General features: G+C 31.7%; 1 protein-coding gene and 1 long non-coding RNA gene across 8 annotated transcripts; one reads left to right on the top strand and one right to left on the bottom strand.

The window, feature by feature from the left end:
• The first annotated feature begins 332 nt into the window (after positions 1 to 332).
• Positions 333 to 2210, top strand: LOC131611263 (inactive protein RESTRICTED TEV MOVEMENT 2-like). The gene is made up of 2 exons (XM_058883340.1): positions 333 to 545; positions 862 to 2210. The coding sequence occupies exons 1-2, from the start codon at positions 404 to 406 to the stop codon at positions 2088 to 2090; spliced, it is 1371 nt and encodes a 456-aa protein (XP_058739323.1). The 5' UTR covers positions 333 to 403; the 3' UTR covers positions 2091 to 2210.
• An 8069-nt stretch (positions 2211 to 10279) lies between these two features.
• On the bottom strand, positions 10280 to 15240 carry LOC131611262 (uncharacterized). 7 transcript variants are annotated; one of them, XR_009286816.1, is made up of 9 exons: positions 14913 to 15240; positions 14303 to 14367; positions 14039 to 14218; positions 13008 to 13942; positions 12802 to 12873; positions 12664 to 12720; positions 12367 to 12591; positions 12085 to 12245; positions 10280 to 11901 (listed from the first exon to the last, which is right to left on the bottom strand). It is a non-coding gene; the product is annotated as an uncharacterized LOC131611262 (long non-coding RNA). The 7 variants fall into 7 exon arrangements; XR_009286812.1 differs by having other exon boundaries at positions 12367 to 12720; positions 12836 to 12873; positions 13008 to 13715; positions 13839 to 13942; XR_009286815.1 differs by having other exon boundaries at positions 12367 to 12720; positions 12836 to 12873; positions 13008 to 13683; positions 13839 to 13942.
• Between the last annotated feature and the right edge of the window lie 3892 nt (positions 15241 to 19132).

Below are 19132 nucleotides of genomic sequence, written 5' to 3'. Positions count from 1 at the left end.
TTTTTTAATTAATTAAAATTATGTAATTGGTTGTGTGTAAAACAAATTCTTAGGTCCGTGTCCACCTAAGAATTTTCCTCCAACTAAATTCATTTGGGAGAAATATGAATATCAATACATTTGGGTAAGACAAAGAACAATTACTTTCTTGAGCAAATTAAAAAAGTTATACCTTGTTCAAAATTTTATTTAACTCAACCAAGGGAAATGGAATATTACGTACCCAACCAAATTGTACTAAATAAAACCAAAATATAAATAAAGAATAATCTCCATGAGAAGGAATCATAATATCTAGATTTCGTCAGATATAAAATACACACCTAGCTATAGAAAACAACCATTTGGTGAGTCGCAAATATTTAATACTAGACAAATAGAAAAAATATATTGTAAAGTTATAATGGCTTTCAACTCACAGCGTACATTTAGAGCCCCAACTTTCCGGTCACAACTTTCAGTTCGTCGTGTGTATGAAACTTTGGAGCCAAGATCAGAACAGAAAGAAACTCCTGTAGCTCACTTTCTTCATGTTTATCTTCCTGGTAACATTTATTTGAATTTGAAACAACAATATAGTAGTGCATGCATGTGTTGAAAATAATATTCCTGACATGAACACTAATAAAACATTTGAGAGTGTGTTTCCTTCAAGGTCTCATATCGTTAGATGTAAATAATTTATCTATATCGAGTTTTTCAATGCTCTGACCTATGGGGTTTTAAAAAAAAACAACTTTTTATTTATTTATTTATATACTTAGAAATTTTGATAAAAGTGCAAAAATGTGTGAATATAGCATGCTATATAACAATACCATTTCCATGAAACCAAGATTATCTTGTGTTTTGCTTTTGTAGGTTATACAAAGGATCAAATGAGGATTACATTGCAAGACGCATCACAAGTGTTGAGGATTTCAGGTGAACGACCAATTCAAGGCAACAACAGATGGAGAAAATTTGACCAAACATATCCTGTTCCAGAAAACAGTGATGTAGGAACACTTGAAGCTAAGTTTGAACAAGGAACTCTCATTCTTAAAATGCTAAAGAAACCCATTTCAACACCACAAGAAGTGGAAAAAATTCAACTAGACCACCCTTCAAGTAATAAAGGTTTAGATGAAGCAAAGCTTGAAAAAGTCCAAGAGACAATACCACCAACTCAAGACATGAAAAGTGATTCACCTCAATCTCAAAGCATTGAGAAAAAGACACAAGAGGCTATTCATGATGACACATTGTCTCAAATTGCTAAACAAACACTTACCAATAATGAGCCTCAAAAGGATCAACAAGATCTTGAGCCAAAACCAACATTCAAGGACACATCCAAGGCACAAATTTATGAAAAGGCTCAAGAGCAATTTGTGGCAAAACCAACATTCAAAGACACAATAAAAACACAGGAAGATGAAAAGGCTCAAAAGGGTCCACAAGAATTTAAGCCAAAACAAACATTCATTGAGAGAACCAAAACACAAGTAGATGAAAAGGGTCAAGAGGAATTTGAGAAAAAACCAACATTCATTGAGAGAACCAAAACACAAGTAGATGAAAAGGCACAAAAGGATCAAGAAGAATTTGAGAAAAAAACAACATTCATTGAGAGAACCAAAACACAAATAGATGAAAAGGCTCGGAAAGATCAAGAGGAATTTGAACCAAAACCAATAGAAAAAGTGGTTACCAACAAAAACTTTGAGGAAAAGATAATGAGAAAGAGTGATCATGAAGATGCTGAGGAGGAAAGGATCTTAAAGAAGGAAAAACTTGAAGAGAAATATGAGAAGCCTTATGAGTCAAGTAAGACAATGAAAGATGTGAAAGAAAATGAAATTGAGAGAGAAGAACACTCTACTCCAAAAGTTACAAATAATGAAAAGGAATCTAGTAGCAGAGTTTCTCCCAATCAAGAAGAGAAGAATGGAATCGGAAAATTAGCTGCTGCTTCTACTCAATTTCTAACAAAAATGACAGAAGGGAAATGGAGTGGTGATGAGAGACATTTGGTTGAAAATGTAGGTGCTGCAGTTCTAGTGATTGCTGCTTTTGGAGCCTATATATCATATAGGTTTTCCACTTAAGGGAGAACTATAACTAACTATAGTCCTACTTATGGAGAAATAATGTTTGATGCATGAATAAAGTCTCCTCTCAACTAATACAAAAACCTATAATCACGTTCCTTCAAAACTAAAACTAAATATGTAATACATTTTATTCCATTTTAATATAATAAATATTGTATTATTTTTCTCTACATTTTTCATCATAGTACAATTAGCATATAATTTCTAGCTTATTATCAAGTACATTAAAAATTTGGGAGAAATATGAAAAGACCATTTAAAATTGAACCTTGTCTTAAAAATATATTATATCTTCTAAAGTCATGATTAACAAATAGTTGTTAGAAAGTTCTTACTTAACGTTATTCAATTGTATTTAAATGAATGAAAGTGTTTTGGACTGGTCCAATATAATAAGAACGTGCCGATCACTAATGAACATCAAGTGGACCCTCATTCTTAAATATCGCACAAAAGCACCACCGTTAGTCTATCTTAACCACTGATATACATTCAACGATCATCTACATACCACACTAGAGAAATCGAGAAATCATGCTTGATGCTTGCAATAGTACCACTTCTCCCAGATTTTGACTTGAGTGTTGGAATGCTAATCATTTTCAAGCACCCCCTGTGGTCACCGAAATACCATAACATACCACTGCATCAGAAGCCTTACTACAGTGGTCATCATCAATCTCTTATATATTTATTGTTCAAGTGCAAAATAGTAGTGTCATCTATGAAAATTTTTCATTTGATTCTCTTGAATTCATCATTATTTTTCTCAAGTTTACATCGTTGCATCACCACAAATGTTTCCTGTTATAGTTATGATAGCCATAACTGATTCATAACTGTTTTTTCTACTATCTTCTCTGATGGTCGGTTCAAAGACAAATCTTACTCACTACGTGACTAATAATATACAATCAATTTTTCAAAATTTTCAGACAACACTTTGTCAATTCTCTCTATCATAGGCGAAAATCTTCCACAATAACAAGATCTTTAGGCTTCAATAGCAATTCCTCAGCCATTTGTTTAAGAATCTCATCTAATTCCTTCGTTCCAGCATCGTATTTTTCCTCCTCAATTTCGCTCCCTCCATCGAAACATCATCTTCCTCATCCTCAATTTTGTTCAAGCATCAAATGCAAACGACCTCATGTTAAACATTTTCAACATGTTACAGCAACAAAACACAATGCTCTTTTGCGTTGAAGGAAACCAACTAAAAATTCAAACTCAAATCACAACACAATTATGTTAGCAACAGAGATATCAAAGCAAGGATGGAGAAAGAGATTAGGTTTACAATAATATGAATAACATAACTTATAAAAATAAAAATTACAAATAGAATAAATGATAAAACATATATTGACTAAACTACCATTAGCCCAATTATAATAAAACGTCCATTACATATTATCTAACATCTCCCTTGAAACTTATAATGCATTAATATGATGCATTGAGAGTTTGCCGCACAAAAAACAAAAACATACTAAATAATAAATAATATAAATATAAAACTCTAACACTCCCCTTCAAGCTAAATCTTGGTAAATATTAAGATTCTTACAAATTAAACTTAAAAATGAGTGATGAAACCAAATTAACTAATATCATATCCAATGGAAAGAGCAACCAATAAGAAGAACTATCATACAAAGAAGCAATAACGAAAAAACGAAGAAGCAGTTGAAGAAGTTGAAGAGAGAAATCACCCGAGAAAGGATAATGAAGCGGTAACAAATACTCGACGTGTTCACACACTCGAAATAAAACAGAGTCACCACCAAATTTTATTTATTCCATAAGGAAAGGGAAAATATCGATAAAACTCACAAAGAGAAAACGAAATAAGAAAATGGATAAGTTGGTCATCGTAACCAAATTAGGGTTTGGGAATCGGTTAATCAAGAGGAATGTATTAGCACCCCTCACCTCCATCGTACTCGATGGGACCCATTTAGTTAGTTTTGTGAATGAGTGTTAGCGTGATGTTTGCGTTATTTTGCTTATTACTCGAGAAAAGAAAAAGGATTTCTATTTTTAATTATTGTGAAGAAAAAGAAATGATTTTTTATTGTTATGCTCGCCAAGAAATTTGTATCTTGTGCCTACGTATTCCCTCGTGCAATGGGAAAGTCAGAGCAATCGTAGTTCGGGCAAAGAACCACGAAAGTTTTGTTGGTTAATTTTAGCGAGAGGTACTCGATCGCTTTCATAGGAAAACAATACTACGCACACATGGATAAGAGATCACTACAAGAATGGATGACTAAATCAAGAGTAAGACGAGATTTTGGCCATCATCGCATTCGAGTGGAAGATATTCAACCTTCACATGTGGAAGTATGTTTGCTTATGAAATTGACTAAGTGTCTCGTTTATGAAAAGAGGTTTTAATATGAAAAGGCCATAAGGCAAAAAGTTTGAATGAATTTGAGGCTGTTTTTTTTTAAAGGGATGTTTAGTGAACATTTAAAGCATAGGTGTGCACCTAGCGCGTCTTTACTCAAGGTATTCAAAAGGATGCGAGTCCAATTGTCACTTGTTATCCAAGTTAATAAAAGAGGATGTTTGCGGATGTTTAGTAAAGTGTTTGAGCATAGGTGTTCACCTAGAGCGTTCTTTACCCAAGGTATTCAAAAGGATGCGAGTCCAATTGTCACTTGTTGTCCGAGTTTAATTAATGTGTTTTAATTCAAAAAAAAAGATCAAAGATTTTCAAGAGGTGTTCACCAATTGTCACTTGATCTCTTCTTGATTAAGAAAGATTTTTTAAAGGAAGAGTTTTTAATTTATATGTTGAATTCAAATGACCAAAGATATTCAAGAGGTGTACACCTCTTGTCACTCGATCTCTTTGATTTAATTAAGAAAGATTATAAAAAAACTTTTATTTAAAGTGTTTTATCCAAAAGAATCGAGGTATTCAAGAGGTGTTCACCAATTGTCACTCGATCTTTCGGTATGGTTTAAAGAAAATATTTTTGTAAAGAAGAAACTCGACATTGGATCGAAAAAATATATGTAACCACTTGGCGTTGGACCAAGATTTATTGACTTTGAGTTGAGATTAATCTAATATTTTTGGTACTTTTTAATAATATAGAAGTAATTAAACAACCTAATTATATACTTCTAACATTTTTTTTTGAATTTTTAATAGATATATTAAAAGGTAAAAGTAATTATTAAAAAAAGATTAACATAGAAACAAATACAATGAAATAGAACTCATGGGTTAAGCATAAAATAGGGTGTAAAAGCAAGAAATCCGTTGGGCTTTTAAATGCTTGTGCAGCCCATGTTTCAAGTGGTCAACAACTAATTCAGGGGAGGTGTGTGGACTTTAATAGGGTGACAATGAGAGTAAATCGGGTTGGGCTAGAACTAGGGTTGTTAAAAAAAACTGCGAACCGAACTGAACCGCCAAACTGAACTGAACTGAGGTTAAAATAACCGAACCGTTAAGTTTGGTTAGTGAACCGAAATAAAATTTTAGTAACGGTTTTAGAACCGAACCAAATTTCAATTAACCAAATATAAACCAAAACTGAACCATTATTTATAAACTAGACTGTGACCCGCGCGATGCGTGGATATATATATATATATATATATATATATATATATATATATATATATATATATATATATATATATATATATATATATATATATGATATAATATTTCTATTTTTTTATTTTCCAATAATTTTAGTATTTATTAATGGTTTCAAATTATTCAATCGGGGTCTTGTAAGCATTGAAAAGATAAGAAGCATTTTAAAAGATTATACTTAAACAATTGTGATGTTTAATAGATATTGATAAATTAATATTGTCATAAAGAATCATTATTATGATGAAATTAAAAGTATTAAAACAAATTTAAATAATATCAAATGTTTATTGAAAAATTAATAACTTTTATATTATTATTGAGAAGTCATGGGTTCAATTTCTACTCAGATGTGAGGATCTCTTTAGTGTGTGATCTATAAATATTTTTATAAGAATTCAGAACAATATTTTAATAGACTGGTTAGATAATTAAAATTAACTAAGCATTATAAAAATGCGATAGTTATGTAGAAAATTTTAAATATTTTTCGTGAAAAAATATGTTAAACATCATTTGGCCAAACATTCATCGTAAAACTAAACATCCTGCAAACATTGATATCCTGATTCCCACATCACTGCCTTAAAATTGATAGTTGATATATCTAATTTAAACATTCTCTCCTTCTAGATTGAGTAAGATTCTCACAATTGATTTGTTCATACAAATGTATTATTTTCTTTTCATATTTATACTTTTAATTCCGGTAACAAAATAGATGATCAAAGATAAAAAATCTAAAATATTTTACAACATCAAAGTTATAAAAAAAATTAAAAATTTATATCATATACATTCACCTTTTATAAATGTCTTAAGAAATAAATTATAATACAAATATTAAAATTTTATAAAGGATTGTCAAATTGTTTAAATAACAAATAATAAAATAAAATATTACATAAAACTTATATACAAACTCACCTTTTTTGTAGGTAAATGACTTTTCATTAAGGAAGAAAAGCATAAAAGAACAACAGACTGATTCAATTCATCAAAAGAAATATCTCCATGCCAACTCCTAGACCCAACAACTTTCCCAACCCAACCATCTATATAGCCTCAACTAAGAAACTTCTATTCAAATACATGATAGATGCTACTCTAAAACCAGTTGACAACATACGACAGTCCTGAGCAATATGATCCAGATTTCCAATAAACAGAACATAATGGATGCAATCCGCTGCATTAGCTTAATCTAATTGGGATTGGGAGGAATGAATTTCCATGTGAACACTGCAATTTTATAAAGATTGCAAAATTGTTAAAACAATAAATAATAAAATAAAATGATACGTAAAAAAAATAAAATGAAAATAAATATAAAATAAAAATGATATTTAAAAGAACATGGTTGAATTGTAGACTATAATGAGAGAAAATATGGACGAATTGGTGAATGAGTTTATGAGTAACAAATGCTAAATATATACAGATTCTATTTTATATGAAAAAATAAATTGGATAGTAATGAATTCAAAATATAACAGCTTTTTCATTCATAAATTTGTAACGCATAAATTTTAATAAAATTTAATAAAGTCAATATAATAGAATGATATATGTTATGTTACGTTACAAAATATAAAATAGAAATGAATTTATTAAATGCATTTGTCTCTTAGTAAACTAATGTCTTACCCGTGCGTTCGCACGGGTACCCGTCGTGTACGCGCATTGTGGTTGAGGAAAATAAAAGATGATTGGAAAAAAATAATTTTTAAAGGAGAGGTTAATATCATAATAAAAGATGTTTGAAAAAGAAAAATATTTTGTTAGCAGTTTGATCTCATGGGTTGGTTAAAGTAAGTAAGTTAATAGGATAATATAATAGTTTGGACCTTAGATGGTAACCTCCATATCCAAAAGGGAGCTGGTAATAGAATAGGATTAATATGCTCAAAAGGAATACTATTATTATGGTTAAAATGAAAGGTATCACTAAAAGATTAAATTTTGATTAAAATGAAAAAAATTATAAAAATACTAATATTAAAAAAATTGAATATTAAAAATAAAAAGTAATTAAGAAAATAGAGTTTATATTGTTTTAGATTGAATAATACATCTAAAATGTATAAATAAAATGTATGGATTAATTATTTTGATCTGTAATTTCATGTTCCCGTTATTATTCAATATTTTGATCAGTAAATTAATGTTCCCGTTAATATTAATATTTTGATCAGTAACTTCATGTTTCTGTTGATATTCAATATTTTTATGAGTAATTTCATGTTCACGTTAATATTGAATATTTTGATTAGTAACTTCATGTTTTCACAAATATTAATATTGTGATAAGTAATTTCATGTTCCCGTTATTAGTAAATTCATATTTCTTTTATTATTCAATATTTTAATCAGTAACTTTGTGTTCCCGTTAATATTCAATATTTTGATCAGTAATTTAATATTCCCGTTAGTATTAATTATTTTGATTACTAACTTCATGTTCCCGCTAATATTACTGTTTTATCAACAGTAGAACAAAATATGGCCTGCATAAAGAATAGACAACACAATGTCGATTGTCCAATGCAATAAACTTAGTCACATTTACTTTCAACATACTAAATAATTTTGTATTAGCTTAAATAATTTTCTATCTTAAATTAAAAATAATTTCAAAATAAAAATATTAGATACATAAATAATTAAAAAATATAATTACTTGATCCTTCGCATGGATTTTAATATTTAATGTTTTAATTAATAATTTCATGTTCCCGTTAATTTTCAATAGTTTGATCAATAATTTCATGTTCCCGTTAATATACAATATTTTGATCAGTAACTTCATGTTTTCGTTAAGGGATAATAGCTATTTTGCCCCCTGCCATATGGGCGAGGTTTGAAAAACGCCCCTGTAAAAAAAAAGTTTGAATTCGCCCCCTAACATATGAAGATTCCCCTGTTTTGCCCCTTCAAGAAATTTAATCATCAAAATTAATGACGTGGCAACCATTTTTTTTATTTTTTATTTTTATACTTTAATGCAAAATTAGAACAACAAAGCTAAAATAGCCTAGTGATTGGTGGTGCCCCCTTGCAATTACTAAGACATAGGTTCAATACCCATGGGAGACAAAATTTTAGCACATTTTAACAACTAAACAATAAAATAATAATAAAACATGCCACATGGAATTAAAATAAATAAATAAATAAATAAAAGTTCCAACTAAGCCTGCCACGTCATTAAAAATAATTTAAAAAATAAAAATTCCAAGTAAGTCTGCCACGTCATTAAAAGTTATAAAAAAAAAATTCCAACTAAGCCTGCCACGTCATTAAAAATAATTTAAAAAATAAAAATTCCAAGTAAGTCTGCCACGTCATTAAAAGTTATAAAAAATAATAAAAAAAATTCCAACTAGGCCTGACACGTCATTAAAAATAATTTAAAAAAATAAAAAAAATTGTTGTCACGTCATTATTTTGATGATTAAATTTCTTGAAGGGACAAAACAGGGGAATCTTCATATGTTAGGGGGCGAATCCAAACTTTTTTTTTTACAGGGACGTTTTTCAAACCTCGCCCATATGGCAGGGGGCAAAATAGCTATTATCCCTTTCGTTAATATTCAATATTTTGATATGTAACTTCATGTTCTCGTTGTTATTTAATATTTTGATTAGTAATTTCATGTTATTGTTAATATAAATATTTTGATCAGTAACTTCATGTTCCTGCATAAAGAATACTCAACACAGTGTCGATTGTCCAATGCAATAAAGTTAGTCACATTTACTTTCTACATATTAACATCGCTTCCCGTTAATATTTAATATTTTAATTAATAATTCCATGTTTCCAGTAATTTTCAATAGTTTGATCAATAACTTCATGTTCCCGTTAATATTCAATATTTTGACCGATCATTTAATATTCCCGTTAATATTCAATATTTTGATCACTAAATTCATATTTCCGTAAATATTAATTAATTAAAATCAATTTATAAATCAAATATATTATTCCATATATAAAAATTGGAGCCGCATTTAAAATAAAATATATTCATTCCTAATTACAACTACAAATTTGTTCCTAATTACAGCTACAAATTTGTATTCCTTGCTATTCCTGGGTATGGTACTCTCATTTTCCTTTATTTCTTACTTTTAGGTTTTTTGCACATGCATAAATTAATAAACTCTCTTATTTATAATAAATTATTCAATTTTTAATATTCTTATTTAATTATGAAATAAAAAATATAAATATTATATTAAATTATATAATCCTACAACTTCTTAGGTTAAAATTTCTCTTCAAAATTAATTTATATATTAATAACTTAATAATTAAAATGAAATTAACAATATTAATAAAAATGTTAAATAGTAATAAAATTGATTAATCTAGTAATTTATTTATAACTCCCACTAACTAAAATATAAAAGCCATTGACTGAAAATTGATTAAAAAAAAATATGTTACGTTGTTTTCTATAAAAATCTTAAATGACTCAAAAAGTCTGGTTTATAACTCATTATATAAATAATACTTTCAGGAAGAGTCTCGTTGTTATGACAGAAAATTGAAAACAAACATGAAAAGAATACAAAAATTATCCAACTCATAATATTCAAGATACAAGTAAAGAATATTCCCGAAACAACTTAAACTACGCTCACCAATTCTATCCTTTTCTTTTCAGTTTACATTTGAAAAAGCTACAGAAATTAACAACAACCAAGGTTTCAGGATCACGTAAGCAATCTAAATAATCATCCATTAAAACCTTCAACACATGCCAATCAGGGCATTCAAAGACATATAAGTTTTATTACATACTGCTAAACAATGCAAGTTCTTGTGTGACGAAATCTCGATCTAAGAACCACCGGATATTAAAGCCTCTAGCATGCCTCCGTATTTCGAAATTGGACTGGCCTATTCAAATGAAACTTTCCAAAACCACCATCCATTTGCTTACTACCATGGTAATCACCTCACCATTTCTATCCGAAGATCCGGTTTTTCTTTTCTCAACTTTTCCTCTACAGCGAAACCACACTCACAGCTTGCTCATAATAGATTGACGCCGGAAAATTATGACCAAATTGTAACTGGTTACAAATACTTTCACGGATCTAAGGCAATGCCTTACAGAACCCTCTAAATTACTCTACTGAGTTACCATCTCTTGCACCAAACAGAAGCAACTGAGATATATACCCCTCCTCCATCTCAGAACTACCTTCGAAGACTCTTCCTCGATCGCACATGAGTTCCTTTGAGTACCATAGGATCTATTAACTTAATTCATGATAGAAATAAACCGTATTGCACAAGATGGACGGCAGCCTAAATTCTTTATTCCTTGAGACTTCAACATTTATTGAGTCACCAACAGCTCAACCTTGTTGTTTCGTGGACTGATCATTCTCGGAACGAAACTGCAGAAGTTACATCTACTACTGCCTATCTTGACTTGAGGCAGAAGCAGTAAAATACTGAAAAGTGTCATGAGCCTGTAAGCTCCAGTTATTCTCAGTGAACCAATGCTCTCCATGACTGATACTCTAGGGATCAGTTTCATGATTATAACTTCAAAGGCTGCATTGTCAGTTAGCAATCTGTCCTTAGCTTGCTGAATAGCAATATGTCCTCATCATATTAACAACAACCATTCACACAATACCCACCTTTCAACCATTCAAAACCGCATCAACAATACTCCTCCATCATACCATCGCTGCTGAACCAACGCAAACAGCCACATTGTAACACGACAACCGTGAATATCTGCCTCACATCACCGCCGGGTTTCCTCACTTCAACCGCTCAACAATCGTGACAACAACCTTCAAGGTCACAAGTTCAACTCACTTGCACTGGTTGGTTGGAACTGTCATGTATATAAAGACAATCGTTTTTAAAGCCTCATCAAGTTCCTTCACATAGAAAGAATTGAATGCTCTTTATCGAACCAAACTGAACCATGTACAACTTCACCTGAACATGGCTCCAGTATAAAGGAAACAATGCCTTGGCCTGATTCTAGATATAAATATTTGTCCAAAGAGGCGCCTTAGGAAACTCTAATATAAGTGTATAAGTTTGTGTGGACAGATTATGATTGCAAATGGTAAGACTGCGAGGAACAGCATCATAATATGTCCCTGCAGCACCTGTGTTGCCAGCACATCCAAGACTCACTCCTCCTGCAAGAAACAGAAAAAGCTTTTATATAGCATGTATGTGGTTATTTGAGGTATTAATCAGTCACCTATTAGAAGGAAAAAACTAATCAAAAATTAAATTTGAAGTGAATCAATTACTTATAGAATGATCCCATTCATTCTTCATACAATCATATTATGGATATAGGAAGTAGTTTGCTATACCATCTGCTTTTCCTTAGCCGCATGATTAGTTGCTGCTCTATTTTGGAAGATTTTGAGGATTTTCCAAATCTTTTCAAGACCAAAAAGTGGGAGGACTTCCTTTCTGGCAGTAGCTTGCAGGTGTTTAATAGTGTTTGCATTCTCCGGAACATATGCTTCTTCTTCATCATGATCATGTCAAAGGCGAAAATATAGAATAATATAGCACACCAAGGTAGTCAAAGTTTTGAGATGAAATTGGATTGATCAATACATGAAATTATTCCAAAATAGTGGAGTTACCTGCAGCATTTCTGAGGCGTTCGGTATCTCGAAAACCAAATGTAACAGCACAGAAAAGAATCATCAGACTCCAGTTAATCTCAGGAGTGTAAATCTGGCCATGTATTTTGGACGACGTGTGAACAATTTTGACTTTCGGGAAGCATCTTAAAGAGGAACACTGTTTGATTATCGAGAAAGTTCCGGTGATGATAGCTTGACTTCCAACCGCAGCTTGAAGTATGGCTATGGCAAGCAACATTAGAATCCTGAGTACGGATTAGAATGTTGAGTATGCACGCACCAAGAAATATTTACCGCTTGCAAGATCCTATCAGAAGCATACCCTGCCAAAGCCCTCAATCCTGCAGTTGCCTGCATTAGCATAGTTAGGATACATATAATTCAGATGAATAAAAATTTGTACAGATAAAAATGTATATAAACTATACACACCCCAACATCAAGTCAAACCACATAAAATTCTTACCACACCACAAACTGAATCGCATATTCACTAACAGAACTCTGCACAAGAGGATAACGGAAAAATAAAATAAATCTACATCAGTTTTCTAACTCAATAACAGAATATAACAGAAATCAGCCAACCCAATTTCAATAGAAACTCATAACAAAAAAATGGAAAAACTGGCAGTTACCTCTTAACCGAATCAACCATCTCATCCATTCAATTTGTAACTGAATCTCTAACTGATTTCTCCCAACTGAATCAACCTATAAAGCTGCAAAAATCACCTTCAACTCTTCTCTTCTTCAACATTCATTCATCACTCACTCTCCAATTTCACAGAAAGTCATCAAACAATCTCCATCTCTTCATCGCCTTCAACAATTCAAAACTTAGCCATAGCAGAAGTTCTATGCCAAACTCGAGAATCCAGAACAATTTCATCGGCTTGGTCACACAAAAAAAGTAGCAAGTCCAAATTCCAATGCACCACGGTGCTACAACAACACTTTATCTACTACCTAACAATTCTACACGACACACCTCAACATGTACAGAACACGGAAGCAAATTACGTAGTTAGCAATCACATAAAAAAGTGAAACATGTATTTTGACCATGGCTCAACAGAAGCATACTAATCCAATATAAATAAAGAAATACATTATGGAGAACCTACGCCAATGAAGGAGATAGTAATATCATCCAGAGAGATATTCACTTCACTCACTTGACATCCATCAAACATTAATTGAGATTGGACTTGTCTGGTATATGCAAAAGAGTAAAATATTTAGGAATCCATTATTGTATCTTTTGCATCCATTCAATCACTTCCTTCCTATTGCTACTAACATCCTCAGACCCTGCAGAGACCACAACAATTCTTTCTATGTACCTGAAAAATCCACGACCCTATAAAACGTCCTTTTATAATAAAAGCATTTAAAATAAAGTTTCTGAAATTATAAACATCTATTGAAAGCAATTATGACAGAATGAAAACTCGAAGGGAACATACTGAATTATATCAATATCCTTGTAAATGATGTGAGACCCGTTTTGGAAAACAGGGAGGCTTTCGCTGGGATTCATCTGGAACCAATTGATTGATGTTTGAAAATCCTGAAAACAAAAAAACGTACAATAGTAAGATTTGAATCACAGCCCCGTGATTGACATTTGAAAAGCCTGAAAACAAAACCACCGTAAACCACTCACCGTTTAATCAAACCCGACCACTGTGAAGGGTCATCAAAAAGCGAAACCAATCACCGCGAGCATCACCCTTCTGGCCAAGATCGACACAGCCCGTCGTTCTTCCAGTATATTTATTCAACATCTTAAAAGCAAAACCGGTTCAATAGCCTTAACACAATTGTGGAATGGTGATGCATAAACCTGATTAAAAAATAGATCAAAGTGTGCAATTTCAACAGCCTTGTCAACATCAGCATCCTTACAAATAATGAAAGGTGAGCATACCCATCCCTATCTCCAAGGTGCCATCGTCAATGTCGTTAGCGTCCTGAGCTACACACATCTTAGAACTTTAAACAATCAAACAAAAGAAAAGTGCAAGAGTCAATACATACCAAATCAAAAATACAAATATAATGGAATAAAGAGAACAAAGAAAATAGAAAAATTATCATATATATACAATGAGTTCTACTGTAAAGGGGGAGCGAATTTGAAAACAATTTCACGCACGGTAACACACCCTCATTCATATTTTTCCACTGTAAATACCCATACACAATATTCAAACTCCATTAACACCACCATCATCACACAACACACACGTTGCTATATAACTTTCACCAAACTACACACAAAAACCTGCATCAAAACAGAATAACAACCGTATACCAACAATCATCATTAATCAATCCAATTCAAAAACCTGCATCAAAACAGAATAACAACCGTATACCAACAATCATCATTAATCAATCCAATTCAAAAACCTGGAAAAAAAATATTATGAGATGCAGCCTGCAAGTTACATTACAACAGAGTAAAAAATAAAAAATAAAAAAAGCGGTGGTATCGAAGGAACCAAAACAGATCCGGAAACACACAGGAGCATTACCAACATTTCCGACAAAACATCGGGCGTAACCTCCACAGCACGCCGCTTCAAACCGTGATAACCCGACCACCACCATCATCAGCGGCTACGGCCGCGATCCACCCAGAACCGACGTCCTCCACCGAGCGCCACGTACATACAGCTCAACGGAAATCTTCAATCAGAATCCTTCCGATTCGGGCATACAGCTCTCCATTTGTGGTAAGTTTTGTCACTTTTGTAATTAAAAGAAGAAGATTGGAAGTGGTTGCTGAATGATAAATCAGTTTCGTAATGGTGGAGATAATGAGGAGACGTAACCGCTAGAAGTTTAACGTAAATGAATTGAAGAATGATGTTATACCCCAAAATTTGCCCACATATTTTTCAAGAAAACTCCAATCTGAAAATTAAGAGTCTCATATAATCATGGATTTTTATTTCAGCAAATATCCTGACATATGAAATACTTAGTTTTTAGAATTTTTCTTATACAGTAATTTGGCTTGCAGTTGAATTTATTCTTACGCAAACACCAAATACTGTTTATTACTTCATACATGCTATTTATTTATTTACAGATAAATAGTACTGACACAATTGGTACAGAGTTAAATCTTTTTGCAGGCGCAGAATCAGGAAACTCAGACTGTACTGGTAACAAGTAGATTATTATTATCTTTTGTTTCCCACTAATTTTTGTACTATATTCCATTATTTGCAAAAATCTTTTCAAATCTCTTTTTCAAAAATCAAATCTCTCTTTTTTCCAACACTATCATACACTTTCTTTCAAATCTTACTTCCACTCAAATTTTCCTTTTGTACGGAATCACATCATTCCCCAACGTCTCTTTCCTTCTTTCCATTCTATAAATACTTCTCATTCTTCCATAAAATCTCACATCAAATTCTAATTCATTTCTCAAATTTCCACTTCATAATCCATTTTCTCTTCTTCCCTAACAAAAATGGCAAAATGGATAGAGACACTGTCTCTTACAGTCATCACCATTGCTACGGTGATCATAACTTTCTTCTGCCTACACAGTCCTGAGGAGTGTGGACCTGCAATGGTTGCACTCCCAATCATCTACATGTTATTGTTCATAGCATGGGTTATCAATCGTCATTCTTAAAATTTGCCGTATTTCTTATTTCTTAAATGTACCGTTTATTCGTCGTACTGTTCAATATAGTATGTAATATTTGTACTGTCAGTATTAAATGTTGTACTATTTGTCATAATATTGCTTAATTACTAAGATAATATTTTGTGTGTTTTCTGCCAGTCAAATATTCCTATTTCTGTGCATTAAATGATTTTCAGGGTTATTATCGGTAATTTCGCCCGCGTACCGTAAATATTAGTTATTTACTATGTCTGTGTTTTTCTAACAAGTCATGTAAATAAACTTTCATTTTTACATAAAACAAAAACAAAAAACAACAAAAAAAGAAAATTAACTTTGACTGTTGATTTTTCACTCTAACTGCTACATCAATACCTGAACAGTCAGTTGACAGCCAAACTGCTGGCAGTACAATTCTCAGTGTTTTGTACCATCAATCAAATCAATCTTTCACAATTCAAATTTCCAAGATTTTTGTGTTAGAAGTCTTCTGAATATCACGCGATTAGCAGAAACTCAGCACTGCACAAAAATCAGGTACGCTTAACTGTCTCCTACACAAACAGTCCCTAATCAGGGTTTTTCTTGTTTTTACAGGAGCAACAAGTTTTTGAGAGCTCAAATGGATTTCATACACATCCATATATCTCAAAGTACCATCATACAAATTTTCAAACTTCAATTCACTCAGACGCACCGTCAGCAGCTCAAACAGTCAACAGACGACCCGTTTGACCAAAAAAGTCAACAGACAGTCAAAAATGAAATTTTTTGTCAAAGTCCATATTTTGTCAAAGGATTCATCATTTGATCATTGGATGATCATAATTCATCAAGGAAAGATCAAAAATCAACAAAACCCTAAGATTCAAAATTAGGGTTTTTGCCTGAAAAGTCAACTCAACTTTGACTGATCATAACTCTCTCATCCTTCATCCAAAAAATTCAAACCAAAGCTTTTTTTGAAGGAAATTCAATTATCTTTCAAATGCCATTGATCCCATGGTCATTGGATTCACCATTTGAAAAATATGATCAAAGACATTACAGGTCATTTTCAAAGTCAACAAAAAGACACTTTTTTCAAAAGGACACACAAGGAGCTTCAAAAATCATTTTGACATGAGACCAAAGGCATTGGTTAGAGGACTCTTTGAGGTTTCCAAAAAGTGCAAGATCTCCTTCATATGACAAAAATTGAAGGATTTACACCTTGTTGAAGTTGGCTAAATTTTGGGAAAATACATGAAATCAACATTGCTCAAAAATGTATTTTTTCCAAATGGGGCCAAGTTTTCAGCATTCAAACATCATTTCCATGTTACTATGGGCCTCCCACGACCAAGACAAAGCCCACATCATTTTTTATCTATTTTTGGCATAATTTTATCTTATTTTAAGATTAAAATTAAAAAGAAAATGAAATGGATAAAGAATAGCTTGTATTCCAAGCAAGACTCATTCAACTCTGTCCCAAAGCAAAGTACAGCAGAGGAGAAGAAGAAAATCAAGCCATGGTGGCTTAAAGACAAAGCTACCAATGTTGAAAAAGTCAAGATTCCAAAAAACTCATCAATGCTTTTGGCTTAGTTTCTAAGCACTCTAATGCTTATAAATAGGCTATAGCACTTCAGTAACAAATAGAGACAGAGATAGAGAGCAAAACTCTTGCTTGTAACACACTTGTAATCTCTCAAAATATTCAAAGAATTTTGAAATTCGAATTCCAAATTTAAGTCACTTTCCATTCAAACTAAACACTCAAACACGTTCCTTGAGCTTCACTGAACATATCCAGATCATTTGCAAGCTCTGAAACTCCTTGAATCGAACGCTACAGGTCTCGATTCATCCAAACTAAAACTGACTCGTGTCTCATAACCTAAGCATATCTAACACGATGTAGACATATATTTGCACTTGGTGTGGTGTGTAGATCATTTCTGGAGCTTTAATTGAGTTTTAGATGCTTACACACGAAGATACCATTTTAGGGTTCTTAAGCTAAAATTTGGGATCCTCTGATTTAGGCAAAATTAGGAGAAACCAATGACATATTTGAACTCAGGGGACGATTTTAAGCTTAACCATGGTCTCCTAAGTAATTTATATTGCTTGTATGAAATTTTGACATGTGCAGGTCTTGTAGCTACGGACGAAAACCGTCACTAAAGGCTTTACCTACAGTTGCAGAGCCTATAGCAACGGAGAGAGGAAGAAGATGAAGGCGTGGCAGGCTCTGGTTGGCCAGAATGCGCGCGCCAGCTTTTATTCAAATTCTTGGATCCTGTGTTGCGCTGTCTATGCTTTTGTCATGCTCCTCAAAATCTGAGCCCTCTGATTCACTTCCAATCAGATCCAACGTGCCAGATCTCTCACCACACCATGCTCCCTCACTGATTACCACACAGGATCAGTATCCTTTTATTTTCTATTTTATTTTCTATTTTATTTTAATTTCTTTGTTAAATTAATTTAAAATAGTTTTAAAAATCCAAAAAATACACAAAAAATATTTTTAGACCTCTAAAATAATATATTATTTTCTGAAATAAAAATATTTTATTTTTCTTCAAAATTTCAATATTTTGCATAATTAATTAGTATATATTTATATATTTGCTTTTTAATTATTCTAACCAATCAAAAAATCATAAAAAAATTGTTCTTTGTGTTAAATATTGTTTATATATTATAAACTAATTTTGTACATATTTTGAATAATTTTCTCTTTAAGTTTTAATTGTTTGTATAATTATTTGCATAATTATGTTTTAATTAGCTTAAATCAATTTCAAATCAAATTCCAAAAATTCCAAAAAAATTAGTTTTGTTTTAAAATTAATTAACAAATATTTTTGTACATTATTTTAAACTTAATTTCTAGGTTTAAATCAATTTTCATCTTTTTCTTCATTTTAATTTAATTAATCATGCATTAATTATAATTAAAACCAATCATAAAAAATTCCAAAAACATGCCTTTTATTCTTCTTGCAATTTAAATTTCTAGATAAATGTATAGGATGTCAAATTCATGTAAATAGGCTAGTTTACGTTTCCTGCACAATCGATGTAATAGCGTAGATTTACTTTCCGCACTTTACA

Source organism: Vicia villosa, linkage group LG6 (assembly GCF_029867415.1).
Source record: "Vicia villosa cultivar HV-30 ecotype Madison, WI linkage group LG6, Vvil1.0, whole genome shotgun sequence".
NCBI lineage: Eukaryota > Viridiplantae > Streptophyta > Magnoliopsida > Fabales > Fabaceae > Vicia > Vicia villosa.
This window is presented reverse-complemented; position numbering and strand designations above follow the sequence as displayed.